General features: G+C 44.0%; 1 protein-coding gene across 2 annotated transcripts in view; it reads left to right on the top strand.

The window, feature by feature from the left end:
- LOC120989201 (programmed cell death 1 ligand 1-like) overlaps positions 1-12,511 on the top strand; it is a 174,564-nt gene that overhangs the window by 21,598 nt on the left and 140,455 nt on the right. For both annotated transcript variants that reach the window (XM_040417141.1, XM_040417142.1), the window contains exons 2-3: positions 7,815-7,915; positions 9,465-9,827. In XM_040417141.1, coding sequence (XP_040273075.1) covers positions 7,861-7,915; positions 9,465-9,827 — 418 coding nt within the window. In that variant the 5' untranslated portion in view covers positions 7,815-7,860. The remainder of the gene's footprint in view (positions 1-7,814; positions 7,916-9,464; positions 9,828-12,511) is intronic.

Here is a 12,511-nt window from a genome sequence, read left to right on the forward strand (position 1 = left end):
TTACACAGTTTAGTGTCATCTGCGAAAATTGATATTTTACTATGCAAGCCTTCTACAAGATCATTAATAAATATATTGAAGAGAATAGGGCCCAATACTGACCCCTGAGGTACTCCACTAGTGACAGTGACCCAATCTGAGTATGTACCGTTAATAACCACCCTCTGTTTTCTATCATTGAGCCAGTTACTTACCCACTTACAGACGTTTTCTCCCAGTCCGAGCATTCTCATTTTATATACTAACCTTTTATGTGGTACAGTGTCAAATGCTTTGGAGAAGTCCAGATACACGACATCCATTGATTCGCCGCTGTCAAGTCTAGAACTTACCTCTTGTTCAGTTTGAGCGATAGTACCCCCCACGAGGGTAAGGGTCCCTTCACTGGGCTCAAAAATAAGAGCATAAAGATGCCTCCCCTGGGGGATCCAACATGCATAGACGTGTTCGTTAACCAAGTTTGTCGAGATCTATCTAATCTTACCTCTTTGCAGGGGGGCTTTAATTGTAGCATCAGTGAATATAAAGCTTTGCTAGATCTTGAGAAGAAGAAAAATCTCACCATCAAACCCTCAGATAAGGGGGGCAATATTGTCTTGATGGACACGGATGACTACAGAAAGATGTGTAAGACCCTACTTGATGACAAAGAGACATATGAGAGACTTGGGGGTGATCCTACAGCCGTCTATCAGAAAGATCTAATTGATATATTGCGACAGGCAAAGACTGATAATTTGATATCTGGGGATGAACTTGATTTTCTTTATAAGAAACACCCCATGGTAGCCACATTCTACAGCTTGCCTAAAGTTCATAAGGGGGGTACCCCGGTTAAAGGGCGCCCAATTGTGTCAGGCGTCAATAGCCTGACCCAAAATTTAGGAATCTATTTGGATCACATCCTGGCGCCTTTTGTGAAAGCACTGCCCTCATACCTGAGGGACACGAGTGACCTTCTTGGTCGACTAGAGGGAATCAGTCTAGAGGCGGATACATCACTAGCCTCAATTGACGTTGAGGCCCTCTATTCCTCAATACCCCATGATCTAGGTATGAGGGCAGTGCAATCATTTCTCCTCACTAGGGGACAACAGTTCTATCCACACAATGGCTTTGTCCTGCGACTGTTAAACTTTGTCCTGACGAGGAATTATTTTCTGTTTGACGGGGTCCTCTACCACCAGCTCAGGGGCACTGTGATGGGGAGTTCATGTGCCCCGTCGTATGCAAATTTGTTCCTGGGCTGGTGGGAGAGGACATTGGTCTTTGGTGACACTCCCATCATACACACCCCATGCATCGTTACTTGGGCAAGGTTTATTGACGATGTCTTTGTTGTCTGGAAAGGGGGAGAGCGAGATTTCTGTGATTTCGTTAAAAATCTAAACGTGAATGACATCAACATGAGATTTACTTCAGTCTTTGAAAAGGACACCCTACCCTTTCTTGATATATTGATCTCAAGAGACAAGGAAGACGCACTACAAACAAGCACTTTTAGGAAACCCACCTCCACCAACTCACTCCTACATTGGAGTAGCCATCATCCCTTTCCCCTGAAGAAGGGAATACCGGTGGGACAGTACCTGCGCATTAGGAGGAACTGTTCCACCTGGGAAGCCTTTAAAGAACAGGCAAATGACTTGAGAAGTCGTTTTCGGGAGAGGGGTTACCCTGATAAAGTGCTTAAACTTGCCTTCAAGAGAGCATGTGAAAGTAAGCGAGAGGATCTCCTTCATCCGAAACCGAAAAAAACTGGGGATGGCTTTATACGCCTCATAGGCACGTTTGATGATGCCTCAAATGAAATCAAACAGATATTGAGGAATCACTGGGAGGTCCTCCTAATCGACCCGGACATCAAAAAGGTGCTTCCTGAGCGGGTACAGGTCACATATCGTAGAGGCCTGAGCCTCAAGGACCGCCTAGTGCACAGCCACTACAGTGAGGCACGTGATCTTAAAGGGACATGGCTTCAGCGCCCGATCGGTTGCTTTCACTGTAGTGGCTGTGTGGCATGTCGATACGTTACACAGGGACGGTCATTCCGTGCTAACGTCACTGGTAAAACCTACCTAATTAAACATTTTATTAATTGTCGCACTCAGGGAGTAATCTACAGAGCGAACTGTAGATGCGGCCTTGAATATATAGGGAAGACCACCCGCGAATTGCGACGAAGAGTGGGTGAACATCTTGGTGACGTGAGGAATGACAGAGATACGTCCCTGGCAAAACATGTCAACATGATGCACGGAGGTGATGTGTCATTTTTGAAATTCATGGGAATTGAGACCATTGTAAGACAACCCAGGGGGGGAGATTGGGATCGGAGGATTTTACAGAGAGAGACATGGTGGATCTTCCATCTTAAAACAGTTGTGCCCACGGGTCTAAACGAACAACTGTCGTTCAGTTGTTATATAGATCCATAGTGTCTCTCCCTGACAACTGGGCATACTATCCGACCATATCTTCCACCTCTTGTGCCCACATAACATTAACAACAAATATGAACTGTAGGATAAAATAAGCTTCCTTTATTTTTAACTTGGTTTGGTTATTTACGGAGGATGAGCCCCTTTTCCTTTGAAGGGGTGCGACAGCCACTGCTGGCAACGCTATTAATTTTGAGGAACTACCTTAGAAACTTCAAGACTCCACCATGTGAACTGCAAACTAGGCACACAGGTGGACACTATATTGTACTTAGGTGGTAGCAAAAGTTGGGCCAAACTTGCCCTTTGACCCGACCTTTGCACCATAACACACCCGCCTCACACATGCGCAAGAGAGAGTGTTCGCCGTAGGATCAGTTACTAGTCAGACGGCCGGTTGCTGGGTTACCTGCCTTGTTTGGATCTCGGCTTCATTAATGAAGCTGGTTAGCCGGATGGTTGCCTGGCGACAGTACACGCCTCTATACACCGCATCATAGGAAGAGGTGCGGTCATGTGAACTTAAGCCGAACAGCTGAGATATCACATGATGACGGCACGGCATGACGCTGAGGGGGCGTAGAGTAGGGGCGGGGCTACCTGGCCTTTTTAAACAACCCGCGAACGCGGTTCCATTGCCACTGCTACACGCGGGACGCCAAGGAGCACCTTCCACCTAGCGATATCTGGGAACGGTTGTCATTTAGAACTGGACAGATAAGTGTACCACGCTGACATACTTATTCATCATAGTGATTCAGTATGGCTCGTATTTAGCACTGTACGGATCATTAACCTATGCTGGGGGTTACAACTAGCATGGATCTGTTACACTGCAAACGAAATTGACACCTTGACTCATTGTGATTTATTTGTAATCTTATATGTGGTGTATTCACTATATTTGGATTTAAGTCACAGCAGTCTATGTATCTTTATAGACCGCTGTGATTAAGTGACACAGGATTGCTCTTGACTCACTATCCGGTTTGTGACATATAACCGGATGGTGGTTGATATATAGTCTGGGTCTACACAGGACTCAATACCTGGAACTAGATACCATCCTGTGTCACGTGCTTTGGTTGGAAGAGGTACCCTTATATCAAGGAGCCTCTTGTATATAATTTTGTCCCCTGATGAATCAGACATCACTGAGGAAACGCGTCGGGACACTGTATCTATTCTGATTATTACCATCTATTTGTGGTTGACATTGACCAGGTTCTGCGATCCCTTACAACGGCATTGCCATCCTACCTGGAATCCAATCACTACGTCCATTTTGCCAACTTTTGTGCCCATACCCGATAGAGCAATTCATTTCATCACAGGACCATCTATTCTGTCTATCGGGCCAAGCTGGGCAGTCCATCTTTAGGGAGGGCGAATGCAGGTATTTTGCATTAGATAGTGGTGTGACTTAGACAGACTAGGGACATCTAGGGTATAGTCCCAGCAGTGTGTCCCTCTGCCTTGGTACTCACGTACCCTTCACCCTATCTATTTCTTACGCTATCCCTGTTTATGGTTCCTTCCCGTCTCCGTCTATTTTTTCAGGAGACTAGTGTAACCAGTGGTTACAGATATATTCTCTTCTTTAGTGTCTATATTTAAGGGCCTATCTTTTTATTATTGACATAATTAAATGTTAAGTTTTAAACCAAATGAAATAAGCTACCCACAACCTGTTAATTTGTTCTTGATTAAAAGGGTTTAGCTCGCTATTCAGTGATTATAGCCTGACCCGCTGAAATACGGTTCTGTAAACTACACTAGAACTTACCTCCTCATAGAAACTGATTAAATTAGTTTGACATGACCGATCCCTCACGAAGCCATGCTGATATGGCGTTATTTGCTTATTTCCGTTAAGATGTTCTAAGATAGCATCTCTCAGAAAATCTTCAAACAGTTTACCCACAACAGATGTTAAACTTACCGGCCTATAGTTTCCAGGCTCTGTTTTTGGACCCTTTTTTAATATTGGCACCACATTTGCTATGCGCCAATCCTGTGGAACATTCCCTGTCAGTATAGAGTCCGCAAATATCAGAAATAAGGGTCTGGCTATGACATTACTTAATTCCCTTAGGATACGGGGGTGTATGCCATCGGGTCCTGGCGATTTGTCTATTTTGATCTTTTTAAGTCGCTGTTGTACTTCTTCCTGGGTCAGACAGGACACTTTTAATGGGGAATTTATTTCAACATTCAGCATTTTATCTGACAGTTTATATTCCTCAGTGAATACACTTGAGAAAAAAATATTTAACAGCTTTGCTTTCTCCTCGTCGCTCTCTGCGACTCCCCCCACCTTACTCTTTAAAGGGCCGACACCTTCAGATTTATACTTTTTAACATTTATATACTGAATGGGTTAAACCTACAACCCTTCAGTTTTAACGCCGAGGAAGGCAAATACTATGAGGTGACATCCCCCTCAACTGCAAATATTAGAATGAATCCCTGAATCAGCAGCCTGGTTTCAGGAATCCACTACAGATAACTTCTTTATGGCAGTAAGAGTTACATAACAGGAGTCTGTCACCAGAGACTTCAATATTCAACTCTGTGCATAGACACCTGATTAAAATGCTGTTTTCTTTTGTTCATCTGAGGTTACGTTCCCACGTGATGAAACTTTTCCCTAATATACAAATTAGGTGTTTGGTGTAACAACGGCATCGCCATTGGTTTTTTTGCACCCAAGAAGAGGTGAAATTTATATTATATTAGGGCAGAGCCATCACATATGTAAAAGGGTTCTGGGTTCTGTTAAACACCTCCAACATTTATCTCAACTCAATCTCTTCATTTGTTTTAGGGCTGTATTACACTGGCAGACTGTCTGCCAGATCATTGCTAACGAGCATTTGTAGTAACGCTTGTTAGCGATGATCTGGCAGTGTAATACTGCCGCAAACGCTCGTTCATAAGGTAATCCAGATTTTTACAAACGCTTAAAAATCATTGTTTCACAGAAACAGATCATGCTGGGTAATCACAATCTGCTGCTGGCAAACAACTAGTCAGCATGGGGATGAGTGATGGCATAATGATCCCCATAGGCCCCATTCACATGGGCGAGAACTCCACGCGGGTGCAATGCGTGAGGTGAGCGCATTGCACCCGCACTGAATCCGGACCCATTCACTTCAATGGGGCTGTGCAGCTGAGCGGTGATCTTCACGCATCACTTGTGCGTTGCGTGAAAATTGCAGCATGTTCTATATTCTGCGTTTTTCACGCAACGCAGACCCCATAGAAATGAATGTGGATGCGTGAAAATCGCAAGTATCCCCAAGCAAGTGCGGATGCGGTGCAATTTTCACGCATGGTTGCTAGGAGATGGTAGGGATGAAAGCAGCCCCTGACCCCATTAAAGTAAATTCACTGTATTATTTTCCCTTATAACATTGTTATCAGGGAAAATAATAGCATTCTTAATACAGAATGCTTAGTAAACTGAAGATTGAGGTGTTAAAAAATAAAAAAATTAACTTACCTTAATTTATCGCGCAGCCGTCATCCTCTTCTTGCTTCTTTTTTCAGGACCTGCAAAAAGGCCTTTGATTACGTAATTGCACTCTCCACGTGGCGAGAGCGGTGACGTCAGCACAGGTCCTAATGAATGAAGATAGAAATCTTCATTCAGCAGGACTGCGCTGACGTCACCGCACTCACCACGTGGTGAGCGCGATTACGTCATCAAAGGTCCTTTTGCAGGTCCAGAAAGAAGAAGCAAGAAGAGGATGCCGGCTGCGCGATTAATTGGAACAGGTAAGTTAATTTTATTTCTTTTTAATACCTCAATCTACAGTTTACTATGCATTCTGTATTCAGAATGCTATTATTTTCCCTTATAACCATGTTATAAGGGAAAATATTAAAATCTACAGAATACCTAACCCAAAGCTGAACTTCAGTGAAGAAGTTCGGGTTCGGGTCTGGGTACCACAGTCAGTTTTTTATCACGCGCGTGCAAAACGCATTGCACCCGCGTGATAAAAACTGAACATCGGAACGCAGTCGCAGTCAAAACTGACTGCAATTGCGTATCTACTCGCAGGATTTTCCCTGATCACAGATGCAATGCATCCGGACCTAATCTGGACACGCTCATCTGCAAGGGGCCATACTCTGGAGGAGATCACTGATTGTAATAGCAGCGGTCTCCTCCACTGACAAGCAGGGGATTGCAGGAAGGAACGCTTCCCTCCGGACAATCATCTGCCTGATCTTTTAATGTAATACAGACCTTAGGCTCACTGGGGTGAGATACCATCTGAAAACAACCTTTTAAGAATTTTGTTGAAGTCTAACACGGCATGATATACTGTATATAATTGTAGGACTTCTTTTTCAGAAAATGTATTTCTGAAATGTATTCTTTCTAGTTCAGATTTCCATGCAGAAATATAATGCCTATGTAGAGTTAGTTAGAGGACTGAATGAGGCTATAGACCTTGGATAACAGATGTTTAGGAGAAACCCAGGTGGCAGAGTTTAAAAAAAGTATGTTCTCTGGAATAAGAAATAATATATATATTATGTAATAATATTATTTAATGTTGTGTAATATGTAGAGTATGGTGTAAGTAGTGGGAAGATGTGAAAAACATGAGTAGGTTTAAGTTTCTTAGTGAAAGATGGTGTCAGGATATGGAGAGATAATTTGAAAATTCTCAATAATCTCTGATACTGGAAGAGCTTACTGCTTGCAGTCTCTAGGAAGAGCCCTTGAAAATTTGGGGAGATAACGGTCATATTTGAGATATTTGAGTTTTAGAAGAGGAGATGAGTGGGTGCTGTGAAAAGAACTTAGAGTCCCATATTTTCAGTGTAACTTTAGTGATGTTATTGATTAGATAGTGGTGGTGGGCATGTTGGGGTAGTCTCCATAAGAGTGTGTGGAGTAGGGTTGGAGACAAGTTGGTTCTATTCTAACAAAACGCATACCACTAAACCAGTCCTACGGATACTAAAATTCAGAGGCGTAGCTAAAGGCTCATGGGGTCCGGTGCAAAAGTTCACCTTGGGCCCCCCTTCCCTCAGTGCTTTGTGGCAAGTGGCAGGGGAGCACATAGCCTTCCTTCTGCCTGAGGCAAAAATTGAAACGGCACTCCTTCCCCATGCCAAATTCTTGACCCAACCCCTTCCCTCCAGCCAGAGGTGTAACTTGACCAGCATCCACTTTCTATAATACTGTTGTTTTCTTATGCAGCACTTTGGGCCTCCTCAGGATCCTGGGCCCGGTAGTGACTACTACATCTGCACCCCTTATAGCTACGCCCCTGCTAGAATTGGTCTGAATAGTCAGTTATTTATAAGTGAAACCCAGTTTTAAACTTTCCCTACTTATATTAACAGACCGGAGCTGTATTTGTATGCAAAGATTTGCTGGTCCAGATAAAGGATGTTGTTTATCCAGCTTTTCCTGTTTATACTTTTGGATTATAACCCAATTCTAGGTAAGTGAATTGTCAAACATTTGTCCTCATTGTTTCATTACATTACAGTTCTCCATTATGTGTATCTCTGTAGAAAAAGTCAGTTTGTTACCTCCTAACGTTTTGATAACACGTGAATTATGCAAGATACAATATCTGTAACTGTGTGCAACCGCTTTGTCCCAGTGACAGTAACAAAAAAAATAGTTTTCTTTCAGTGAAAAAGTGGCTGTGCAGTACATTCAGTTTAACCACTGTTCTTTCTTTTTATGATGTGTCCTTTCAAAAACAATTTTTTTTTAAACTGAAAATATCAGACATACTTGAATACATTTTATTCTACAGGGGCACTTCAAAATAAGTTATAAGGATTTTCCTTGGAAACACTATTATAAGGAATATCAGGGGATCTGTGGGTTTGGCACTCGTGACCACCACTGGTGTGTAAACAAGGATCCATATGAACAATCATTCTGTAATGAAATGCTGCAGCTTTACCGAAACCGTAATGTGCTTTCCATAACTGCCATTCAGTTCAACAAGCACAAGAATATGCATGTCAAATACACGTCATAGACATGTTTCCATATACACTGAACAAAATTATAAACGCAACACTTTCGGTTTTGCTCCCATTTTGCATGAGCTGAACTCAAAGATCTGAAACATTTTCTACATACACAAAAGACCCATTACTCAAATATTGTTCACAAATCTGTCTAAATCTGTGTTAGTGAGCACTTCTCCTTTGCCGAGATAATCCATCCCACCTCACAGGTGTGGCATATCAAGGTGCTGATTAGACAGCATGAATATTGCACAGGTGTGCCTTAGACTGCCCACAATAAAAGACCACTCTGAAATGTGCACAGTTTTGCCTCACGCAGTGCAACACATCTCCATCGCATAGAGTTGAACAGGTTGTTGATTGTGGCCTGTGGAATGTTGGTCCTTGTCACTTTAATGACCATTGTGGGCAGCAGCATCGTTCCATGCCTATGCAGTGCGCATGTGCCGGCGGGATCTCGGCCAGTACACTGGATGGTGCAAGAGGCTTACAGGGCGGGCCAAACAACAGGCTGGGGAGGGGTTATGTGAAATGAAGGAAGAGCGGCCTGGGCACTTACAGCCCGAACGCCACCCCTGGGCACTTGCAAGCCCTCATTTACATATGAATAACACTCTGTTTTTGCCCCTGGTGAACATCCAAACAAAAAGACAATGGTACCATTTGACAGATCTATAGTTATGCTACAGTGCTATGTATGCAGTCTATTAGGGCAACTTGTGGTGACAGACTCCCTTTAAATTTTGTTAAGTGCCATGGATTTCTGTTACTCACAAGTCCTTTGTGATGACCATATACATGGGTTGCAATGCTTGCTCCACTTCTACAAACAGACATTTCCAATGAAAACCCCTTTACATTAATGTAAACTTTATGAATCACAACATAAATGAGCTTGTTTACTGCTCTGTGAAGACGGTCATGCTTTGTGACTTATTTTGATAGCAACAACTATGACTGCTTTATATAAAAGGATTATTTTTTTTATCTTTACCAATTTAGGATTATTTGTAGTGACAGCTCCAAAATCAACTTATACTGTGAAGCGTGGGGATACGATCCAAATGATATGCAATTTTCCAGTCCCAAAAGAAGATGACCTAAATAAACTGCAAGTGTCCTGGCAACAATTTCAAACAAAGCACCACGGAACAAGACAAGTAACAATGTTTAACCAGGGGAGAGAAGATGAATTAAGCCAGGATACAATGTATAAAGGAAGAGCCAGTTTGGTTACCCAAGCGTTGAAAAATGGGATGGCCATTCTTCAAATTGAAGATGTGAAGCTTACTGATGCAGGAACATATTTATGTGTCTTACAGCTTGGTGGATCTGATTACAAGGAGATGTCACTAAATGTCCAAGGTTAGTTGTATTTTTGGTGGTCCTGCTAATTTCTTCTAAACTTTAGCTGATCCAGTCATTAACCCAGAGAAGGACAATCTCATTCTCTGCCACTGATGATGGAGTGATATTGCTATAAAAGTCAGACCTGACTGGAACAGTAAGGAAACTGACTCATTGACTGACATTCCTCAGTTACTGACTCACATAAATATAGTGATATCTAAACCTGGAAAAAGGTAACTTCTACATTAAGGGGGACATTTATTAAGACCTTTAGTCTTAAGTACCTCTGCACTGCTGGGGGATATGCACCAAAGTTATGTGGAGGCGCAGGCCTCTACATAAGTTTGGTGCTTCCTCCAGCGGGCCATGCAATGGAAGTCTACACCAGCTCCCTTGCTGTCTTAGATTGAAGACATTTTCCATGCCAAAAACTGGCGTGGAAAATGGTAAATGAGCCGGTCCTGCCAACCCGTCCCTTCTCCACATGCACCACACCCCCTTTTCTCAGAAGTCTAGAAAAGTGTCATAAGCAGGAAAAAGTCCCATCAAAATTACACTTTAAAGGGATTCTACTGGAATTTTGCATTCCTGGTGTCAAGAGGGTATTGAGAACCACGCCTGACTCCGTTATACCCGGGGTCAGGAAGTCGCAGCGGTTGGCTGCACGCTCTATTTAAGATAGGGCTGTTTTCCTTATGGTAGCTTTCTGGGTTTGCTTTGCAAACCCTTTTGGCTCACTCAGGGATCCATAGCTCTTTCTCCTCAGTTGTTCCTTGTCCAGCACTCCCAATCCTCCTTATATTCCTCTCTCACACTTCTCTGGTTGCCAGAGATAGAACTTCCTGCCTGGACATCTATTCTGACCTTCTGGAGCTGTGTTGCTGCGTTCTCTGGTAGTTGGTCCAGAACGCTACCCTCCGGATCCCTGTTGGACCTTTGTGGTCTATTGTGATCGCCCACCTGGGTGTATGTGTTTGTCTGTTTTGTCTGTCCTCTCCCTGGTGTTTCCCTCTTAGTGATAGTTGTGCGGACTAGCGATCCCACCGGCCCGTTCACTATCTAGGGCTCATATTAGGGAAAGCCAGGGTTTAGGCACGTGATCGCTGCACGGGTGAGGAACCCGTCTAGGGACGTCAGGGCAGTCAGGTGCCAGCCGCAAGGTGAGTTAGGGGTCACAACCTTTCCCTCTCCCTTGGGCAGGGCTTTCCCTTTTCCCTCCCTGTGCGTGTCGCCGGTCATTACATTATCTCTGGCCCTTATTTTGTGTAGGTAAAAAAAAATAAAAATTTTTTTTTACCTACTTAGAATCCAGTATGGATCAAATTGCTGCTCTGTCCAAACAATTTCATGGCCTGTCTTTTGAGGTGGCAGGATTGAAGGCGTCGGTCCTCCAGCAACAGCAGCGATTGCAACTGACCGCAAGCCCAGCGGTTGCTACTGGTAACCAGGTTGTTGCGGAACCCAAGGTCCCTCTCCCTGACAGATTTTCTGGGGGAAGGGACAAGTTTTTGACATTCCGTGAGGCCTGTAAGTTATATTTTAAACTGCGCCCTTACTCCTCTGGTAATGAAGATCAGCGGGTGGGGGTTGTTATTTCCCTGCTGCAGGGGGACCCGCAGTCCTGGGCGTTCTCTTTACCTACTGATTCCCAGGCTCTTCGGTCAGTGGATGAGTTTTTCGGGGCCTTGGGTCTCATATATGACGACCCTGACCGAGTCGCACTGGCTGAATCAAGATTACGGAGACTCTTACAAGGAGAGCGGCCGGTAGAGGAGTATTGCTCTGAATTCCGTAGGTGGGCTACGGATACCCAATGGAACGACCCGGCTCTCAGGAGTCAGTTCTGCTCTGGGTTATCCGAAAGGGTTAAGGATGCGCTTGCATTATATGAGACCCCCTTTTCCCTTGATGCGGTTATGTCCCTTTCTATCCGTATAGATAGACGCCTTAGGGACAGGTTGAAAAAACCGGAGCAATTGGTAACCCCTCCCAAGCAGCAGTTAGTCTATACGGACTTAGACGAGCCTATGCAGCTAGGAGGAACTACTCATCAGGTCCGTCCTCCTGAGGCTCGCCGTAGGCATGGGGGTTTTTTTTTTTGTGGGGAGAGGGGTCATTTCTTTAATGTCTGTCCTTCTTTCCTCAGAAACAAAAGACCGTCGGAAAAACTACTAACCCCAGGCTGTGTGGAGGATGTCAGCCGGGGGGTATACGTTTCCTCCATACGTACATCGCAATTTGTGTTGCCAGCGGTTATTATTTTTGGTGATAAGACGGAGACTATTTCTTTCTTTCTAGACAGTGGAGCAGGGGTAAATTTGATAGATGCCCATTTTGCCCGCACTTTGGGTTTGTCTCTCTGTACGTTACAGAGACCCATTCCCATATTCGCTATTGATTCTGCTCCCCTGTCTCAGAGAAACCTCACCCACATTGTTCATAATTTACACCTTCGGGTAGGGGACCACCATAACGAGATGCTTTCAGGTTATGTTCTGGAGGGGCTTCCCACTCCGGTAGTGCTGGGTCTTCCCTGGTTGGTAGCGCACAATCCAGTAGTGGATTGGCAGGCCAGGGAGATATTGGAGTGGAGTGAGCAGTGCAGAGAAAATTGCTTAAACAGCAATTGCTTAGTTGCCTCCATAACTACCCTACCTACATTTATTTCGGATTTTGAGGATGTTTTTTCTGAAAAGGGT

The sequence above is a fragment of the Bufo bufo genome, chromosome 2 (genome assembly GCF_905171765.1).
Source record: "Bufo bufo chromosome 2, aBufBuf1.1, whole genome shotgun sequence".
Lineage (NCBI taxonomy): Eukaryota > Metazoa > Chordata > Amphibia > Anura > Bufonidae > Bufo > Bufo bufo.